We start from the raw sequence: 21,664 nt of genomic DNA on the forward strand, positions 1-21,664 counted from the left end.
ACCCGGAAGGTTAAATTCTTGTTAGGCTTGGTTTAAATGATGGTATTCAAGTGTCAAAAGAATTAGGTGCATTCCTTGACGATTGCTTGGGACCAAGAGAATCAAGTTGATGCTCTTTGAAGTCCATATGATAGCTAAAATTTATTCTTTAACAAAGTTGATTCTCTTGATCCCATCAAGAGAAACATCTCAAGTGTGCAAAGAGCTTGGAAAACATTTGAAAATCCAAGTTATGGTAACAACAGGTGGTACGAGTCTGAAAGATGACATAATGTGTTTGAATCAACCAATTCATCTATTGGTTGGAACACCAGGAAGGATATTGGATCTCGCAAAGAAGGGTGTCTGCGTTCTTGAAGATTGCTTCATGCTTGTCATGGATGAGGTAAATATATTAATCATGAATTAAAGTACTATTATTCTCTCTATTTTTTTTGAAGGATATTCATTTAAATTCCTGACATTATTTAATAATTTATAATTAAATTATTAAAATATATTTTAGAAATTTTATAAATTAAAATTTTTTGTCACATAAACCTTTCTTCTTCGTGTGTGAATTCAAATTAAATATAATTTTAAATGATTATAAATTTAATAATTAAAATAAAATAAATTAATTTCTAACAATATTTGTTTCTCCTCTAAAAAAAACCAATATTTGTTTCTAATAATAGTATAAATTAATGATATTGAAATTAGTCAAAAACATTAATTGATTGGGAATATTGTAATATTAATATATATAAAAATTTGTCCCATAATTTGACAAAAATTTATTAACATTAATTGATATTTTCAACTTTTGACTTAACATTAATTAATTTTATGTTTATTGATATTTTCAATTTTCAAAATATTCTTAATTATTTTTATGTTTATAACAAAAAATTAATAAACTTCATTTGGTAAAATTATCATTCTCTTACCTTTATTCATAATTTTTTTGTGTGTGAAATAATTTAATGTGACAATTTTTATGAGATGGTAAGAAACTTATGATAAGGATAAGATTAATTTTTTAAAAGGTTAGTATTAATTATTTGATAAACTAAAGCATAATATGTGTGTGTGTATTATAAAGTTAGATAGTTTTTTACAGTATATATAAAGTATGAGTCAAAAAAAAAAAATAAAGTACTACTATTCTAATAATTATGATAAGACATGATAAAGTAAAACATATTAATAAATTTGTATTAATAGATAAATATGTATTTACATAAAGTTAAAAATTTTACTCTAGGATAAGTTTTGATTAGGTAAGCATTTAAATTTTATAAGAATAAATACACAAGTTTAGAAGAGACATATAGATGTATTAAAAAGTAATTATAAATAAAAATATTTTTGTGGTGATAAAATAGATGAAAGAAAAATATACTACAACAAAAATTATCCATAAATATATTAATATAAAAACATATTTTTTTATTATTTAAATTTTCACCAAAAATCATTATAATAATACAAAAAGTACTTAAACAATCGTTTAAATTGATGCATCGATGTAGGGATATTGCATATTATATGCGGAGGCCGTGGTTCGAACCCCGGATACCTCACTTCTCCACGTATAATGTGTGAGCTCTAGCCCTTAAACTCTGTGACAAAAAATTGATGCATCGATGTAAGGTATATATATATATATATATATATATATATATATATATATATATATATATATATATATATATTGCTTTTTTTTTTTTACAAAAGGTACATTGTTTTTTAAGTCTTTAAAACCCACTTATGTCATTAAATTGAGATTTTGGGTTTATACCATGGTTTGAAGCTGTGTTGGGATACTGAATTTAAGCATGTGATGTGTCACTCTGATTCAACTACTGTTGTTGACCTCATCCAAAAGGATTTGAATGTTCATCACAAATATGGAAATTTAATCATGACTATTAAACAACTTCTTCATAGAGATTGCGTGGTTAGTTTACAACATACTTTACGTGAGGGTAACGCTGCAGTTGATTTTCTAGTTAAAAAGGGTGCTCTTAGTGATAGATGTCTTGTTATTTTGAATGAAGCCTCTCCTGATATAGCCTATATCCTCTCAGCAAATGCAATGGGTGTTGAGTTTGTTCGACCCTACTATGGGTCTTTTTTAGCTTCTCTTTTTTCTTTTTTTTTCTTTCTCCTTTTTGTTTTTCCCTTTTGTTACCAATTTTTTTTTAAAGACATGTAGTAACAATCCAAATTGAATGCATAATTTGCACCCACTTATGTAATGACTTGTGCACATTACATTAACTTTTTTCATTCACAATTTATTATTCACGTTCTTCACCTCAATATTGGTTAAAATGGTGGATTTAACATCAATATTAAGTTATTTATATAATATGTTAATTACCCCAGGCTTACTTATCCTCAAAGAATGTCAAACTACAAGGAAACATCTAAATTTGCACTAATGTATTGATTCAATGATATAGTTAATCAATTCATCGTTGAACGAACTGATTTACTAATCTTTGTGAATCAATTCATATGAAAAGTTCCATTATAGGACCTCTCTAAATCATCGACGCATACATGCAAAAGACTAGAAAATACATTATTTTAACGCGAAATGATTCAAATCATCCACAAACCTTGTTAACTTAGAAATATTACTTGGGGATTCATTTTAACTTTTCTCATATCAAACCAAATGCAATGCAAGCCTAGGAGGGTTTCATAACTTTTAAAAAGGATTGAATCGATTCACAAAGTTCTTAAATCATTTCATCGGGTTTTACCTTCTCACAAATTAGTTTTGGGATTTATTTGAAATAATTTTCAGACAAGATTATCATCAAGATATGCTAAGATTAATGACTTAGACTTCATGGTCTTCAAAAGAAATGCATCTATGGATGTTATCTAACCAATTATTTGGTTTATTCTCAAAAGGTGGTTTGTAGCTCAAGTTATAATAAAAAACACTGATAAATGTCAAGCCAAAATATCAAAATATAAATATCATATTCATGACTTGACTAGATGTATAAGATGATTGAACTAGACGATTATAAACATAGAAGTTGTAAATTATCTTCATAGCTTTTTAAAGACGTTTTTTTTTTTGAGGGAAGCTTTTTAAAGACGTAAAACTTCAATTATACCTTACTTGCATTCTTGTGGATTAGATAGATGGATGACTCACGAAAGAGAACAAAAACATGAATAAATAACAAAAGTAGGACATATAGCAATGAGAGAAATTGTTATTAATGATGCACCTTTTTGTATTTTGACAATGATTAATAATGAAAAGTTATAATATATTTTCCCTTAAAAAAGAAAAGCAATGAGAGAAATGCCACTTAACCCTTCTTGTTTTTTTTTAAGAAGCAAAAATAAGATTTTAATGAAACGAACATTTCAAAACACAAGAAACGCTAAAAAGATGTTCAAAAACAACAATAATGTTTTTAGAGGACATGATCCATTGAGATAACCAAATACAACAAGGATGTCAAAGAGCTCCTAAAGAGAAATAAAATCTCGAACATCATTATAACCACCATAAGCCCCGATTCGAACAAGTTGCCAAAAATTGTATGGGAATCAAATTAGAAGAGACTTCTTAAGATCTCGTTCCAAGCCACTAACGAACTACTGAAAAACAGTAGGCAATGCAAGAAACATCAGTTACCACTTCAAAATCATACAGACAATAATTTTGAGACGTACCAAGAAAGCTCTGAACACGTAATCCCTTAACACACAACAAAATAATCACGGGTTTCTCAATTTTTTAAAATTAAAATGAATTTACCACCAAGATTTGAAAATCCCTTAATCACTTATGCACTTATGCGCCTAAACTTGGCAACCGACTTCCCTGTCATTCAATATTTCTTTCTCTCTCAAACCTCACCACCACTCACCCACCGCCTCTAATCACAACCGTTAAGCCAATCGATTCAAACTAAGTTTTATTCATAATAACACCCCCCTTCAATTACTGTTTATGAACAATCAATCAGCTTCTCGATGGCAAAGCCGTCGCCGGCGACGACAAGTTCCACGGCAACAGCAAGGAGGAGTATCGACGGTGACAGGCATGGTTTTTGTCTACGCCTCCATGAAGTGAATCTGAAATTATCTTCTAAATGGGTATTAATTTCTCGTAACTTTTTCAAATCAAAATGAGAAATTCTGGAAATGGGAAAATAGCTGGACAGGTTCCACCAAAACGAAAGTTATTTTTTTTCCTTTTTTTTCTTTTTTAGTTTGAATAAAAAGGTGTGTATGTTACATTATACTTTGTCCATAGCATTTCTCATAGCAATAATTAAAAAAAACTTCACACCTTCATTTCTCTCCTCTTCCCGTTTCTTCTTCCTCTCATTTCAAGGTTTTTTGAATCAGAGAGATGAACAATAACAACAATAGGGCCAGATTTCCACCTCCTGGAATCGCTCCTGGACGTGGTGGTATGAATTCAAACCAAAACCCGAACCAGAATCCAATTTCGAATGCGAATTTGAACAATCAGTTTCAACATAGGGCACCTTATTATCAGCATAACCAACAACAGCAGAACCAGCAGCAACAATTCTATGCTCATAGACAAATGGTGCAGCACCAGCTGAGAAGGGCGCAATTGGGTAGTTCGGAATCAAATGCTGTTGATGAGGTTAAGCAGACTGTGCAATCTGAATCCGCTGACACAAGGTTTGTTTTTTGTTTCTTTTTAATTGTAAATTATATAATTAGATCTGCTTAGCTTGTGTTTCATGGTTAGGTTTAGGGTTTTGATTAATTGGTTTTGATGGCATGACATGTTTTCAATGTATTTTATGATTTGGATTATTAGGGTTTTGGTTAATTGGTATTGATGGCATGACAACTTTTCAATGTGTTTTCTAATTAGGGTTTTGGTTAATTTGTATTGATGGCATGATATGTTTTTTGATGTGTTTTATGATTAGGATTATTAGGGTTTTGGATAATTGGTTCTGATGAAATGATTTGTTGTTATCAATGTGTTTTGTTATATAGATGATTGAGTTGTTAAGTATTTGGATAATAGTGAGTTTGTTGTGTATTTGTCCAAGATGTTATCTGTTGTTGTATATTTTTTTGTTTCGATGGCTTGATGATTATTAGGTTTGAAGTTTCAATTAGTGTAGTAGGTTCAATGTTTTGTTTTCTTGTTGTTGGTTATTATAACTTTTGTTTGGTATGTGTTTCATTGTTAGGGATAGGGCTTTGGTTAATTGATTTGATTAAATGAAATGATGTGTTATCGATGTGTTTTGTATATGGGTGATTGAGTTGTTAGGTGTTTGTGTGATAATGGGTTTGTTTGTTGATTCAAGATGTTATCTTTTGTTGTATATGCTGTGTCTCCTAAAGTTTTCTTGGTTTGATGGCTTGATGATTATTAGGTTTCAAGTTTTGACTAGTGTAGTTGGTTTGATGTTTTGTTTTGGTGTTGTTGTTGGTTATTATAACTTCTGTTTGATACGTGTTTCATTGTTTGGGTTTTAGTTATGATGAGATGAGATGAGATGATATGATATGTTATTAATGTGTTTGGTTTTATGAGTGAGTGAGGTCTTAAGTGTTTGCATAATAATAGGTTTGTGTATTGATTCAACATGTTATGTTTGACGTGTCGTGGGTCTTTGGTTTCCTTTGGCTTTATGATTATTAGGATTGAAGTTTTAATTAGTGTAGTAGGTAATGGAAAAAGATTAATTTGCATACACTGTTGACAAATCACAACCACACATATCTGTGACTTCAGAAGTAGTTATGGTTAAAACCATAAACGTTTTCAATGATCTAATGGTTATGACTGGTTGTGTAAAAAGCTTTAACATCGACAGTGTATTTAAATTAAATCCATGGAACAAGGAAAAAATCAGTCGTAATTTTCTAAGTGAAGAGTATTGGTCACAATTCTGCTATATCTGAGTTGGAGTGGAGCCTTGAGCTTTTATGCTACGGCTATTCCAATTTCCATGGCACAATAGCACAACCTTTGTGGCTTGATTAGTTGCTTCTGTTACAGTTGATGCATGTAGGTAGAATCAATTTTCTTGTCCCCACCCTCGTATCCGGATTTGAGATTGGAGAGAGCTCGTAGTTCATCTAGCCTAGTCATTAAGTTCTGGTGTGGGCCTTCACTTTATACGTGCTGAAGCATGCACCTTTTTCGCAATACAAATCCATGCAACTTTTTCCGCTTTTTTGCGTGATTTTTAATCTGATTGTACTTTTTTCTTTTTAAATTTAGTTGCCTTAATATCGTATCGAAGAGAAAATTGATTCCAAAAGGAAACCACACGACTGCTGTATTTTGGGGTGATTTGCATTAATCTTTCTGGATTTGATAATCAATGTTGTTGTCTGTTTTTTTGGTGTGATAAATCATGAGTGTACTTTTAGAGATTTGACGTATCTATGCTTGTTAACACTTAAACTAATGAACCCACTTGGGTTGGCCTGGTAGTGTTGGCTTGGGACCTTGGAGTGTGCTCCTCTCAAGGTCTCCCCGGTGCCAATTTCGGTGGGCTAGTTTGACTTCTTAAAAAAAAAAACTAATGCAATTGAAAAATGAATTTTAAATTATGACTCATTTATGTTGATTCTTGTAATCTTCTTGATTAGTTTACATCAATCTCTGGTTTCGGTAATCAATGATGGTGTTCTTTTTTGTTTTTGATAATTCGTGATTGTACGATTTTAGTTTCGACTTGGCGCAACGGTTAAGTTGTTGTCACATGACTGAAAGGTCACGAGTTCAAGTCCTGAAAATTGCCTCTTGTGTAAAAAACATGGCATAATATACCAAAATTGTGGGACCCCTACTCGCACCCTGCGTATGCAGGAGATTCAGTGCACTGGGCTGCCCTTTTATTTATGCCTGTAACACTTCTACTAATGTAATTGGTATGCATCTTAAGTTTTGAGTTATTTCTATGTTTTGGTGGTGGGGGTGTGGTTTAAACTTTTTGGTTTTGGTAGTCAATGGGTTGTCATTTTTTGTTTGTGAAATTCACGAGTGGACTTTTGACTTTATGCTTGTTAACACGTTAACTAGTGCAATTTATAAATACAATCTTCTTAGTTTTGGTTATCAAGGGGTTGTCATTTTTTTGTTTGCCAAAATTCACGAGCGTACTTTTGACTTTTAAACTAGTGCAATTGATCAATGCTTTTTAATATGTTACTTTTATATGTTTTTTTTGGAGTAAATTACATCAATCTTCTTGGTTTTGGTAATAAATACTGCTGTCTGTTTTTTTGTTTGCAATAATTCTCGAGTTCACTTTTTGAGTTTCAACTCATTTACGCTTCTTAACACTTTAACTAATGCCATTGACATACACATCTTAAATTGAGTACTGGCTTACATTTATGCTTGTTAGATTTTTGTTATTTGTATTTAAGGCTTTTTATAACCCCCTTCTTTCAGATGTTTATTATACTTCTTTGAAAAAGAAAGAAATTTTATTTTTAAAATATAATAATAGGCACAAGACATGCCAATGTCACGTGGGAGAATTCCTTGAGACACAAAACAATAGATCCATACAACAAACCAGTTTCTATTGTATTACTTACCAAACTGTACTGCAGTCCATCTATCACTGATAGCGGCTCTAGGGTTTTTCTGTAAATCAACATCATTTGGTTAATTTTTTGTGGAAGACCATGGTTTTGGTGATTTGATTTATGAATCACTTTTTTTCGCTGAACCTGTTGTACCCTCGCAATCTTTTGTATTTCTAGCTCAAATTCAAATCTAAGTTGATATTGTGCACAATCTTGGCTATTGCCTTCTTATTCCTATTCAAATGTTTTTTAAGTTATTTTACGAAGTGTTGTTATTATGACTTTGTTATAGTTTGGAAATTGGCTCAATGTAAAATTTTGTTCAAAAGGAAAGAAATTGTTCTCTTATTATCTTTGATGTGTTTGGTTTTCCTATATTAGTTCTCAAGACTGGAAGGCAAGGCTAAAGATTCCGCCAGCTGATACACGCTATAGGACAGAGGTATGTTACTGTTTATGAGTACTGTTATCTAATACTTCAAGTTGCTGGTTATATGCATATATTTTAATCATATATCATGTTGTCATTTCACACACTAGTATATCATAAATATTTGGTCTAGATTGTTCTTGTCTTAAAGTTTAATTGGCATTTTGTTGATTGATTTATGCCTTTTGAGTGCCCTGTACCCCATTAGGCATTTAAAATTGTTTTTAACAGTTATTTAGAGTACAATCATGCATATAAAACTTACAAACTACTTTAACTATGTATAATTTGTATCCACGCAATGACATTTACCGAAATTGTGTTTTGGATTTCCAATTGTGGTGTTGTTATGATAGAAATTGGTATGTTTATTGGAATATTCAGGGAAGAACTTCCCTTATAAAACTTAAGGGTCTGCACCTGCCAATACCTGAAGGCCCCAACTCTTAAATTACAAGACGCGTCTCCTTTTAATCCCCTCCTCATTTATAGGCTATGTTGCACATCCACTAGTATGTTCCAGGTATAGATTCAATCACGAGGTGGTGTGGGAGTTTTCAAAATCCTAGGGTGCGGCTTAGTTAATATATATTACTATCAGTATATATTATTAACATAGATTTAAGAGGAAAAAAGGACTAGAAATTATTAAAATAGGAGGCAAGAATTTGTACTGAATTGCTTAATTTCTTAATCGGTTCAACCCAATAGCTTTAATTTATAACAATCTATATACAAATTAAATCACTTCGTTGTAGAGATCTATTATCTTCTTAGCGCCTACACTTTTTCCTTATTTACTACAATTTCAATGGGGCAAGAATATTTGAATAATAGGAGGTTATGAAGGAATACACGAGGTAACAAAGAAAGTATGAACAATATCAACAAAATAGGGAACTTTTTTTTATAATTTTTTTTTAACAATATATTTCTTTAGTGGACTATGTACGGGCAGGTGCACATGGTAGTTAAAATCACAATCCAACTCATACAATTTTGGTGGCCTCGAGTGAGCATGAACAGGTGCAAAATTGTTTTTTTCTTTTTCTCGGAACAGTTGGAATCACTGCACTGGAGCCCATGTTAGTGGCATTTCCCAGTGCTGTAGAGGCAGAGTAGAGCGGTGCCGGTAGCTGCCCCTCCACACACAGGGTTTTCGCTAGCGTTAGTGCGTTACACTTAGCGGCGCTACAGTAGCATGAAGATTATGAATATAAGATATATAAAATAAGAATAACAAAACAGTAAATAACATTACAAAAATTGTAAATAATATAATGGAATAGTAGTAATCGGGGATAATAATTCCAATAGCGGCTGTCGCACTACTCCTATGTTGTTAATAATCCGCAATTGTGGAGTGGGCACATTCTATGCTGCAACTCGTTTTGCTTGCTATCTGCGTACAGTAGTTGTAGCGTTTTGGCTGCGAATTGCGGAAAAGTTGGGCTGAGTAGCCATTTGCAGCAAATTATCATTATGAAGAAGACTTTTTGGCCACAACGACTGTTTTGCAGCCACGGCCCTCACATGCTAAGAAGAAACAAGAAAAAAGATAAGGGCGAAAAGTGTAGGGGCGCAGCAAACGACAGTAGGGCGGTCGTTGGGAGAAGAGGCCGCTTGCCTTTTTGGAGAGCTTAAAGTTTCAGGCTTAGGGTCTGAAAGGTGCAGGGGTGCAGCAAACGACACACTAGGGTGGTGGTGGGAGAAGAGGGCCTTTTTTGAGAAAATTAAGTTTCACCCAGGTTTAGGGTTTGAGTTTGGACATCCCATTTTTAGGGTTTGTTTCACATAATGTTCCTATGATAAACCAAATTGTGAAATAAAAGTAATTAATAAAAAATACTCTAACATGTCTAATAAATGAAAAAAATGAAACAGAAAACTAAATTATTTATATACATATATAGTATAAATTGCTTAAATTATATTTTAATATAACTTATTTAATATATATGTACAGTATTATTAATAATTATTTAATAAAAATATAAAATTATCTTAGAGCAGCCGCTTTCTCGCTTTCTGTTGACATGTCTAATAAATAAAAAGTGAAACAGAAAATAAAATTATTTATATACATAATACATATATATTTTTTTTTTTGAAAGATAATACATATATATTTTAAATTACTTAAAATAAACATTTTATTATAACTTATTTAATATATTTGTAGTATTGATATTTATAGGATTAATTATTTAATAAATATATTATTCTAGTGGCTTTCCCGCTTTCTGCGCCATTTGAATTTTATCGTAGGCTGTTCTATGCTGCTATCCTAATTTGGGATGGCTTCTCGGTGAAGCTATTCAGGATTGATAACTACTTTCAGCACGAAATTGGTTGCCAAGCAGAAGTTTACTGAGAGAGGGATTGCGATTTTAACTACCTTGCTACCGACAACGTTCTGAAATTTTACCGAATTGCTCAGCTTGATCGGTTTGTGTGCACTATGGCCAAGAATTCAATTTTCTTTACAATATCCCAATCCTCCACAGATTTGGTCTTGGGCCACTACTACTGTCCAAAGGCCTGTCATCAGATGAATTTGGCCCATCAGGTCAATTAAGCACTTGATCCAACCATATCTCTCCTTCTCCTACACACTGCCTCTGGTTGTAGCAGCTTCATCTGCCAGATCCATCCTTTGCCCTCGATACAAAGGACTGGCTTGGCTCTTCTGGTTCCACTAGCATTCGAATCTCAGCCAGCATGCCAAAACTCCACCTTACCCTTGATTCAAAGGACTGGCTTGGCACTTGTGGTTCTAGCAGCGGATGCGCTGCCAGTTTGCCAAGAGTCCAACTTACTCTCCCATCTGATGACGACCCATCTTCCTCTCTGGCCATTTTCATGTCAGGTGGTGGCAGCGGAATGACCATACTCGCTGAAGTTTCAAGCTCCACGGCTGTCAAGTGCCCCGTTCAGATTTGTTCTGATGAGGTGCAACCCAAAAGACACTTGGTATCTCTCACTTTTTTGGCTTGTGCTAGGTTGTGCCTGACTTCTGTTTGATACATCTATACGCTAGAAGAGATACCCGAAAATGATATTGAACAACCATCATGGGTGAAGATTCTCCCGAAAAAGTCTTTGATATGGAAGAATTTACGGGCCCTCGAACTCCTCTTGTCACCGATCTGTCTTTGTCCAAGAGGGTTGATTCAATTCATCTTGATAAACCTTTAATTTGATTTCCAGATCGCTTTCATGCCTTTTCTTCACGTCACTGGATTCTTCTTTGGCTGCTGTTGATTCTTTTCATGGCCCATCAACCAATCTTGATTTTCTTTCTCACTGTTGTGACCTGTTGATTCTTCTACCTCCCTGTCGTGATCTGCATCTGTGTCTTCTTAAATTTTTGCTACTGTTTCCAACCCATCCTTCCAAAACGCTTTAAACTTTCTCAGCAAGTAGTTTCAGTGATTTGATTCCTCACAGTAAATAGAATAGACTGCATAACTTCAATGATCTGCACCTCCCAATACTCGAAGGCTCTAACCCTCTCAAATGACAAGATACCTCTCCTTTTCATCCTCCTTGTTGTCCATAGTACACATGCTTCATTTCTTCAATCATCCTAGTCCCCAACAACTACGAAATTAATTCTAACTCTCTCATCTTACAAACCTATCAAAATAGTTTTTTGTTGTATGATATCATTCATTGTATAGTTTTAATGAAGGCTGCAACACATGAGCTGCCTTATTTTATGTCTAGGCCTAATAAATGATATCGATGAATTAGTCATTAAAGCTGCTTTGATTTTTGTGTCATTCATTATTAACTTATAATTCTTGTTTGTAACATTTATCTTGTTGTTCTGCATTCTTTGTTCCCAGGATGTTACAGCAACTAAAGGAAATGAATTTGAGGATTACTTTTTGAAACGTGAGCTGCTCATGGGAATATATGAGAAGGGTTTTGAAAGACCTTCCCCCATCCAAGAAGAAAGCATTCCAATTGCTCTCACCGGCAGCGACATTCTTGCCAGGGCTAAAAATGGAACAGGCAAAACAGCTGCATTTTGCATTCCTGCACTGGAAAAAATTGATCAGGATAGCAATGTTATTCAAGGTTTGATATCCTCTTGCCTTCAGTGCTTTACATCTAAGAAATGTAGTTGAAAGGACTGTAGATAATGATGTATCTGTTTGTTAAGACATTTTGGTATCCTCATACTGATTAAAAGAAAATAAAACTTGTGACAAGTAAGGTTTAGCTATCGTATGGATTTCAAAGAGCATCAACTTGGTTACTTTTTAGTCTTTGACCTTCGTCTGACCTAAAAAAACCAACAGTAGTATGGTCAATTCATAATATGTTTCATATTTAGTATTAGGTATATTGGGATTAGGATTTAGGTGCCAAGTATGTGTTAATAACAAAATTTTGGAAATTTTGAAACAAACTGATATCTTGTTGATGAGTTGTTTCTCTTGCGAAGTTATTTTAGAAATCGTAGGTTATCTAGTTCTTGCCGAATATACCTGAAAATAATAGAAATATTTTGTAGGTGGTTACTTCTTTATTACTTTAGGGTTTAGGTTTTGTGTTTTTGAATAAGCATAATGATATGCTCTGTCCATGTTTTGACTATACGGTCTGTTATTATCACGCAGTTGTTATCTTGGTCCCAACAAGAGAATTGGCTTTGCAAACATCTCAAGTGTGCAAAGAGCTTGGAAAGCATTTAAAAATCCAAGTTATGGTAACAACAGGTGGTACCAGTCTGAAAGATGACATAATGCGTTTATATCAACCAGTTCATCTACTGGTTGGAACCCCAGGAAGGATATTGGATCTAACAAAGAAGGGTGTCTGCGTTCTTAAAGATTGCTCCATGCTTGTCATGGATGAGGTAAATATATTACCCTTGAAATTTTCATTTATATAATCCTGTTGAGAAATATGAAGAATGTGGAAAAACATTCACATATTTGAAGAGGTTTAAGAAAATGGGGGCTGGAAACATAATTGGATTTAACTAGACAAGTAGTCAAGTATGATCTGATGTACAGCTATGTTCCTTTAATTTGTTTGTCTGATTTGCTAGGATTAGGAATCTGTTTCCTAAATGTTAGCATTAAAGCAAATGCCTGTTTACTGATTTCTCATTTTTTTGCGTAAATATCCATGGCATTTCCATGTGTTTTGTCATTGACATTGTTAAGATTAATGCCTTCAGTAGTGCGTAGTTACAGTTATCATTCTACAGTTTTACATAGCTTTCTGTGTTTCTCAGGCTGATAAGCTTCTCTCCCCAGAGTTCCAACCCTCGATTCAGGAACTGATTCACTTTCTTCCTGCAAATCGTCAAATCCTGATGTTTTCTGCTACATATCCTGTTACTGTGAAGGACTTCAAAGATAGGTTTCTTCGTAAACCATATGTCATTAACCTTATGGATGAGCTCACTCTGAGGGGTATTACTCAATTTTATGCATTTGTGGAAGAGAGACAGAAAGTCCACTGCTTGAATACTCTCTTTTCTAAGGTTTGTTTATTTTTGTCCTCTTGATTTTCTTATATGCCTGCTGTGAATATTATTATGATAATAAGAATATTTGTTTCATTATAAAAGAATTAATAATAGTTGTTTCTATTCCAGCTGCAAATAAACCAGTCAATTATCTTCTGCAACTCTGTGAATCGGGTTGAACTCCTTGCCAAGAAAATCACCGAACTGGGGTATTCATGTTTCTATATTCATGCAAAGATGTTGCAAGATCATCGCAATAGAGTATTCCATGATTTCCGCAATGGTGCTTGCCGAAATCTTGTCTGTACTGGTATGTTGCTGACACTTTACCAACCTCTTATATAAGCAGGCAGTGTATTTCTTTTTCGGAAGTTGCTTGGAATGATATTTAACCGACAATATAGCTGTTTTCAATACTTAATTATTTGGGGTCCCAATTTCCTTTATTTTGATAGTATCTTCATGCCTTTGTTTTGTAGATGAATTCCGTAATCAAAAGTTGTATTATTCATATACGATTATTGTAGTTTACTATGCACATCAAGTGACAGTTTGTATATCAAGGAATCTTTAGTTTATTATGTAGTTAACTCAGTGAGAATTTGTATATAGATATATTGTCCTAATAATTCATTATTTTCATTTCTCTTCCTTTATGTGAAACATTTACAGATCTTTTTACTAGAGGAATAGACATCCAAGCAGTTAATGTTGTTATTAATTTTGATTTTCCGAAGAACTCGGAAACCTATTTGCACAGGGTATGTTTGATTTCTGCTAATTTTGAATCCAATTTGATTTGTATTTTGTACCAATTATGTGTACATATTCTGATGGATGTTCTGCTTTTGATAGGTTGGTCGGTCAGGGAGGTTTGGCCACCTTGGTTTAGCGGTGAACTTGATCACTTATGAGGACCGCTTTAATTTGTACGTGATGTACTTGGTGTTGAATGAGTTTTAGAGATTCTTGCTTTCGGTTGCTGATATATTCCATCTTTTATTCAGATATAGGATTGAACAAGAACTTGCCACTGAAATCAAGCAAATTCCGCCGCACATTGATCAAGCATTTTATTGCCGGTGACAGTGGTGGTTACAAGGGTTGTTTTTACAGATCTGATGAATAGCTATGGTGAGTAATCAGAAACTTTTTTTTTCGTATTAACAGTTGACATTTTGGATCTTGGCCTCTAGAATTGTTGATAAATTTGTATGTTTAAGTGCAGACACTTCATATTACTTGGAAACAAATTCATCTTTCTCATCAAAAACTTTGATGTTGTAATGCATTTTTGTTGTTTTTTGTGACTAACAAAAAACAAGTCTTCTATTGGATTTTTTTTTAATGTGACTTCAATTTTAATATTATTTCTATTGTTTGTTTTTCAAAATATTATTTGATGAAGATACCCGATGTACATTATTTGCTGTCATTCTAATTTCATGTAGTAGTTTTTTTGCAGTCATTTATGCTCAATTATTTTGTTTCATGATCTGTCAATGTGATTCAATTGTACAGTTGCCGTTGAAGTTGCTAACATGTACAATTTCTGCAGGTTAATGTGACTGTCACTCAAGCAGGTGCATATGCCGTGGCTTTAGAGGAAGCATTATGGAATTTGGAGTATTGTTGGAACCTTTGTTAAGTGTTTTTATTTTCCTTTGAATTTCTAGTTTAAAAACCCTGAAACATGAGAAGATCCATATGACCTTGCGTGAAAGGATGCACTATGGAAATTGGGTTATTGTCAGAACCTTCGTTTAGTGCTTTTCTTTAACGAAAAATTACTGGATGAGAGCCGTGAACCTGAAGATATTAGAACCTCCAGAGAGTTCAATATTGGCTTTTAACTGGGATATAGTTTGGTGGGTCCAATTGATATTTCCGTTGGTTACATTTGAATATGTTACTGCATGTTATCAGTACTTCAGTTTTTTTTTTTAATTAAATAAGTTTAAGGATAATTTACCTTGTTATGAATGCCCCTTCCCTTGCTATTTGGTCTGTTGTTGCCGATGAAGTTCATGTTTAGTTTGTTATTGTGTGTTCTGGTGTTTGGGGTGGATAATTTATTCGTTAGAACCCAACACTGATCAATAATAACATGAGAATGTGCAGGGAATTGTTGCCAAGTTGTATATGCTTGGCCGTGTTTGATCATGGATTTTGATCATTTTTGAGGTAGCTTTGGTGGGGATGCAACACCTAGATTATCAGATTATGACCCAAATTTCAGTAGTCAATGATGCATTTTGAAGCCATCTATATCCTGTTTAACGTTGCTGTTGCGCTTTCTCGGTTGCCTTTTACAAGAATGAAAGGCTCCATTCGAGTCATCGGACTTCATGTTTGCTCATTTGGGAGGTTGAATCCATCCCCCTGGCTCATTATAACTGATGCTCCACATCAATGCCCCAACTATCTATGGGAGCCATATTTGTCCGTTTAAATTTTGAAGAAAATTTATCCCGTGCTTGACTCATTTTGAGCCACTTAAATCTCAAAATAACCAATTTAGTTTGGTGAGTTATTTTCACTTTTAACTTAAAAGAAATTTCAACGAAATCTAATCTTCTGTGATATACTTTTATGTCACTCAGATTTTAATCTTCTAAGTTAAGGGGTAATACACCCAACACAAACTTAAGTGGTAAATAAATGGTAACATGTTTTATGAAAAATAAAAGTCACTTACCGTACATTTACTAAAATCAAAATACAAGAATACCATTGGAAACATTACGAAACAAATTGCAACAATGCAAAACAACCCATTGAAAACATGTCATCGGAGATTTTTGTTACAAACATGTAGAGGACAAAAGCTGAAATGAAAACATTTTAGAAAAGAGGAACCTTAAATTCTGCAACAAAAAACTGACCCCAACTACAAAGACGATAAAGATGGTCAGATTGGCGAAAAAGACAACAAGCTTTTGCCATACAAATAGAAGGAGTTATGGACAGGTTGGAAGAAAACTGGAATGAAAATGGCTTACAAAAGAAAGAAAACAGCGACTAGATCGGAAGGAAAGGGAGTGATCTGTTAGGGAAAGGATTGTTTGGAGAGGTCTTCGAACCAATGCAGTCTGATACCTGTCTTTTTTGCCTAGAAGCAGTAGCTGCTCATTGCCATGCCTTGTGCATCAGAAATCACTCTCCGTCCTCATCAGTCTCAGGCGTTACACAAAGTAGGTTGGGGTAGACTCTAACTATCTTGTGGATTTTATTTCTATTGCATGAGTAAACTTTCTGAAAAAACACAGTTTTTATGCTGTCCGGAAACGTGCAGGGTGGAAAAAGAAGATATCAAATTTTATTAGTGCAATCCACATTTTACATTTGGCTAACAGAACCCAGCATAAGACCCATTTTAACATGTTGGAACTCATTTATCGTAAACTCTACTTCATATCAGGCTTGAATTAGAGTTTTCATGTGTGGAATCTACACCAGTTTCTTCGGCATACGTCTCTTCCTCAAAAACTCTTGTTCTACCATAGTATGCTGGTTTCTTAGGTAAAACATCCACTTTAATTTTGTTTGTTAACATTGATATAACACTGTACATGGTGGGGCGATCATCTGCATTTTCTTCGACGCATAGTAAACCAGCATGAACACATCTTAGCACCTCATCCTCAGAAAACGACTCATTTAGCGATGGATCCACCAACCGAAAAACCATACCTTCTTTCCAAAGCTCCCATGCCTACGACATCAATGATTGTTTTTCATGTCAAAACTCAATCAACATGCATGCATGCAATGCTTAGATTAAGGTTAGAGAAAGTAATGACCACTTACATGTCCTACTAGATTAAGTGGTCTGTCTTCACTATAGAAGCCATTGTTTTTTTCACCACTGATATTTTCAAGGAGCAACACTCCAAAGCTGTATACATAAAACTTCGTAGAAAAAACACCTTCCATAGCATATTCTGGAGACATGTAACCACTGTATGAAACAAAATAGATTCAGTTTAACAAAATTCTCAATTGAACTTAGAAGAAAAAAAGAACACAAAAAACTCACAATGTCCCAACAATCCGTTGGTATTTGCTTCGGTTTCTTGTTTTGTGAACATTCTTGCCACACCAAAATCAGAAATTTTAGGGTTCATATTTTCATCAAGGAGGATATTACTAGCCTTCAAATCTCTGTGAATAACTCTGTCTTGAGTATTTGTGAAGATAAAGTAATCCTTGAGCAATTCCTTCTATTATGCCAAAGCGTTTGTTCCAATCTAGCAACTTTCTTCTAGTGGCATCTTTCCGCGCAAAATACAGAAAAGTATTAAAACAAACATGAAATTTATGTTAGATATACAAAATAGGTACATAGGTAACATTACTGATATTATTGTTCTCTAAGAAACTTATCATAATATAGAATCTATTAAAGAAACTACTTATATTCTCAGATTGGTGCAACTTATGAATTGAGAGTTATTATATTATTCTTCAGACACTACAATTATAATATTTCTCACCAAATAAAAATAAGTCCAAGCTTTTGTTGGGCATATACTAATAGATCAACATTCTCTCTTGTTCATGAATACAGTGACCAATTAGCTGAACCATATTTGTATGCTGAAGCTTAGAGATCAGTGTTAATTCATTTCTAAACTCAGTACCTCCTTGTCCAGAAGTTTTGGAATGTTTCTTCACAGCTACTTCTTGGCCTGAAGGCAAAATTCCCTAAATCCAACAATTAAAAAAACGGTAAATGCACAATTTCAGCTTGAAAAACAGTTAGTGTAATACCTATGGCAGTGGTTATCCATATCCACATGCGTTTACCTGCATAGATTAGAATATTAACAAAAGGAACCAATTCTCCTTCAATAGAATTTCATCTTCCTACTCTAGTTGTTGCAAGATTAGCCTTGAACCTAGGAGTGTTCTTAAGCCGAATATTAGTTAACACTTTCTACAAGTAATCATTGTATTAAACATTAGTTCATGAGCCTTATCACACTATATATAGTAAAAAACCAACTATATGCTTAAGTTGTTAGCTGAAAGTATAGAAATGATTTCATACCACGCTCACCCTCTCACGCAAGAAACTTTTGGTTCTTGAGAGTCTCAAATTTGATGTGATATCACACGAAAGTTTTTACAACAGATGGACGTCCTTCACCTTACAAGTCAGTTTTGTGGGGTTGAGCTTGACCTAACCCAAAGTCAAGCACCAAATGTCCACTCTTGGACGTGAGGGGTTGTCTTGATAGTTCCACAGTCGATCTCTCAGCTTACAAGACAGCTTCACAGGGTTGAGTTATACTCAACCCAAATTCGTAGAAGACTTGAAGCTTGGATGAAGTGTCTGTTGACTATTGATCCATAAAACGCTTCTAAATGATGTGTAATTGTTATAGCTAGATACATACCTTTGTTATGGGCGGCGCTCTTTACTAGAATATAAAAGTTGTCATCGCCACCGCTAGCAATGTTAAGACTATCCATTGACAGAATGAACATACAACCAGTTCCATTAATGTAAGAGTTTTTAAATCCAATGCAGCTGCAGTTGCTCCAACAGATAGTTTGACAATCATTTCCTATATCGTTCAACATTTCATTTCTGAGGTAACCTGCATTGTACTGACCAATTATGACCTGTTTTGTGATTCACTGCTAGCTTCATCCCAGGTAGCAAATTGTCAGTAGGATAGTCAAAAGTCAAAACTCTGCCACAACATAATCTTCATCCCATTTGGTTGAATATCTTGCAACACAAAGTTCCCTGTATCCAACAAGGTGGCTACCATAGTAGTGCTTTCGCTAAAAGGCTGAGGTGAAGAGTAAAGGATTTTCGAGTCATTTTTGGAGTCAATTTTGAGTACAACAGAGTTGTTTAGTAATAATACTGCAGAATCTATTTCAACTGGTTGGTCTCTATTACCAATCCACACTACCCAACCATCTTTTCTTTGGACATACATTTGGAGATAACCTAGGGTTTCAGAATCTCGACTTACGACAAAATTCATGCAATATGTACCTTGTTTAGAACACAACATGGAAATTGCATGTGGGAATGTAATGATCAATCTGTCATTAAAGAAGCTTTACCATTCATTTTTCTAATCAAAAGAAGCCGCATTGCTTTATGCCATAACATTGTATGTCTCACAATATATAGTTTATTCAGGTTATTATCCATGTGCAAAATAACCTCTATGCTTCTCTTAAAAAATAAAGCAAGAGAAATAAAACTAGAAGCTACATCAAACGGAGCTGATTTCTTTGAGGCAGGTTCTTTTAGGCTTGTTGATGTCTCCTCTGACTTATCGGATGTTGAGTGGTGGGCGACTCTGATCGTTTGTAGCTACTTATCATCGTCGGCTGCTTTTTTGAAAAATTGATTGTTATTGATTTTTCCATTGGTGTTTTGGTGTATTTTTTCTTTTTGGTGTTATATTTGGGATTTAATCCCTTTTTATATATAATATATTTTGCCATTCAAAAAAAAAAAAAAAAAGAAGCTACATCAAACATCCTAATGCTAGAGGCAAACTAAGGCTAAATTTGGCAAGACTATCAACAACTTGGTAATTGGACATTAAAGTGCATCTTTGTGTTTACATTTGCACCTGAACTACTCATAATTTTCCATGATTTAGGCTACTGATCCCAATGTGAAGAGTTCTCAAGTCTTAAACAAGGTCCTTCCATTAGTGATTGGTTAATTATCCGATACTTCCCGATACGCATCGGAAGAGTATCGAATAATATAAATTTTATTTTTTTATATTATTTTGATTTCTGTTTTTTTCTTTAAAAAGTAAGAAAAAACATTATATTACTATAACACTAACAATGTTCCTTTTGGATATAGTATAGCATTGATGGTGCTCTTTTTGGGATATATTATATATGTAATTGACTAATCACCACTCTCTTAATCGTCAATATTACTTATATTTATGTTGAAATGTTACGAGTCTATGACTGGTTTCTTGTGTTTGTTAATATATTTGCATATTAAAAAAATTGTTATAATTATATTGTACATTTAATTATAATTTTTTTATTAACGTATCCCGGCCGTATCGTATCTTGATTTTTGAAATTTTTCCATATCGGCGTATCGGTGCCGTATCGTATCTTGTATCCGGGCTTCATAGAAGCTATAGTAAGCAAACATTTAAAATACTCACGATTTACTTCAGTTTAGATGACTTCTAAAAAAATTGTCAATTTTATGCTGTTTAGTTTCAATAAGATTTTATTAGATACTTAAATTACAATTTTATGAAACAGTCTATTAAAAATATGGTTAGTTATTCCGAATATGAAACTTATTCGAATTGACTCTGTAATATACACGCGGAGTTTGAAAAATGTGTTTGTAAGAAAAAAAACACAAATTCTACCCTTTTAAATTAAGATTCTTCCTATTTTTGATCTCATATTTTTCCCAATAGACATAAGGTCCATAAACGTGACCTAGATGTTGAGTTTTTTTTATGATTTTTTGCAAACATGTTTAGGATGTTAAAATATGACGATCCGCAAAAATTAAAATTTCTGACAAGGCACAGATTAAAATATGAATTTTTAAAGCGCAAAAAACTCAGAAAATAAAACAACGGAAATCTCTGCCTAAAATTGAATTTTGAGTTCGTTTTTTACGGATACATATATAAAAATACATAGAGAGGATTTAAAAAAATTTGTAGCATTCTAAATATATCTCTATTTTTTTATTTTTCAACCAAAACGTATAAAATTGAAAAATAAAATATAATAAAACATAAATATTTTTTTTTCCAAAATAACACATAATAAAACACGGAGGAAGAATTATTTGTCAAAAAAAGAAACACAGATGGAGTATAACATGAGTGCATAATTTTTTTTTTTTTTGGAACATAAGATCATCCACAACATAGTACTCCAAATTGAGTGTTTAAATGAATCCCCTATGTTCAAATCGCTCATTTTTATGGTAATGCTGAATAAGCATTAATTTTCTCAAACCTAACACCTCAAATGAAATTATTAAATAGGTGCCACAAATAATTATATATCATTACATTTGAACAAAATTTATTTATTTTATTTAGATTTATTAAATGAGACCCGCGAAAAATGAAGAGAGTGTTTCCATAACCATTATTCTTCATAAACGCCCCTATATTATACTCAATAAT

The 21,664-nt window shown here is 33.3% G+C and overlaps 1 protein-coding gene and 1 pseudogene across 4 annotated transcripts; one reads left to right on the forward strand and one right to left on the reverse strand.

Moving 5' to 3' along the window:
- The first annotated feature begins 3,804 nt into the window (after positions 1-3,804).
- LOC146897788 (DEAD-box ATP-dependent RNA helicase 8-like) lies at positions 3,805-15,460 on the forward strand. 3 transcript variants are annotated; one of them, XM_085734787.1, is made up of 11 exons: positions 3,805-4,204; positions 4,375-4,680; positions 7,954-8,014; positions 11,854-12,088; positions 12,634-12,872; positions 13,257-13,508; positions 13,623-13,803; positions 14,166-14,254; positions 14,349-14,422; positions 14,501-14,627; positions 15,052-15,460. In XM_085734787.1, the coding sequence occupies exons 1-10, from the start codon at positions 4,152-4,154 to the stop codon at positions 14,577-14,579; spliced, it is 1,569 nt and encodes a 522-aa protein (XP_085590913.1). In that variant the 5' UTR covers positions 3,805-4,151; the 3' UTR covers positions 14,580-14,627; positions 15,052-15,460. The 3 variants fall into 3 exon arrangements, with proteins under 3 accessions (XP_085590913.1, XP_085590914.1, XP_085590915.1); XM_085734788.1 differs by having other exon boundaries at positions 3,805-4,119; XM_085734789.1 differs by having other exon boundaries at positions 3,970-4,187.
- A 1,325-nt stretch (positions 15,461-16,785) lies between these two features.
- Positions 16,786-19,587, reverse strand: LOC146897789 (cysteine-rich receptor-like protein kinase 34; annotated as a pseudogene). Its single transcript, XR_015023142.1, has 7 exons — positions 19,115-19,587; positions 18,775-19,071; positions 18,367-18,394; positions 17,990-18,200; positions 17,533-17,767; positions 17,304-17,454; positions 16,786-17,208 (listed from the first exon to the last, which is right to left on the reverse strand). The product of XR_015023142.1 is annotated as a cysteine-rich receptor-like protein kinase 34 (transcript).
- Between the last annotated feature and the right edge of the window lie 2,077 nt (positions 19,588-21,664).

This window comes from Medicago sativa, chromosome 8 (genome assembly GCF_051527215.1).
Source record: "Medicago sativa cultivar Bolivia chromosome 8, Bolivia_mono, whole genome shotgun sequence".
Lineage (NCBI taxonomy): Eukaryota > Viridiplantae > Streptophyta > Magnoliopsida > Fabales > Fabaceae > Medicago > Medicago sativa.

Coding starts and splice junctions, on each gene's coding strand:
- LOC146897788 (XM_085734787.1), top strand. CDS start 4,152: ATGAGAAATTCTGGAAATGGGAAAATAGCTGGACAGGTTCCACCAAAA. Junction 12,873..13,256: donor CCATGCTTGTCATGGATGAG/GTAAATATATTA, acceptor TGTGTTTCTCAG/GCTGATAAGCTTCTCTCCCC. Junction 13,804..14,165: donor CCGAAATCTTGTCTGTACTG/GTATGTTGCTGA, acceptor AAACATTTACAG/ATCTTTTTACTAGAGGAATA.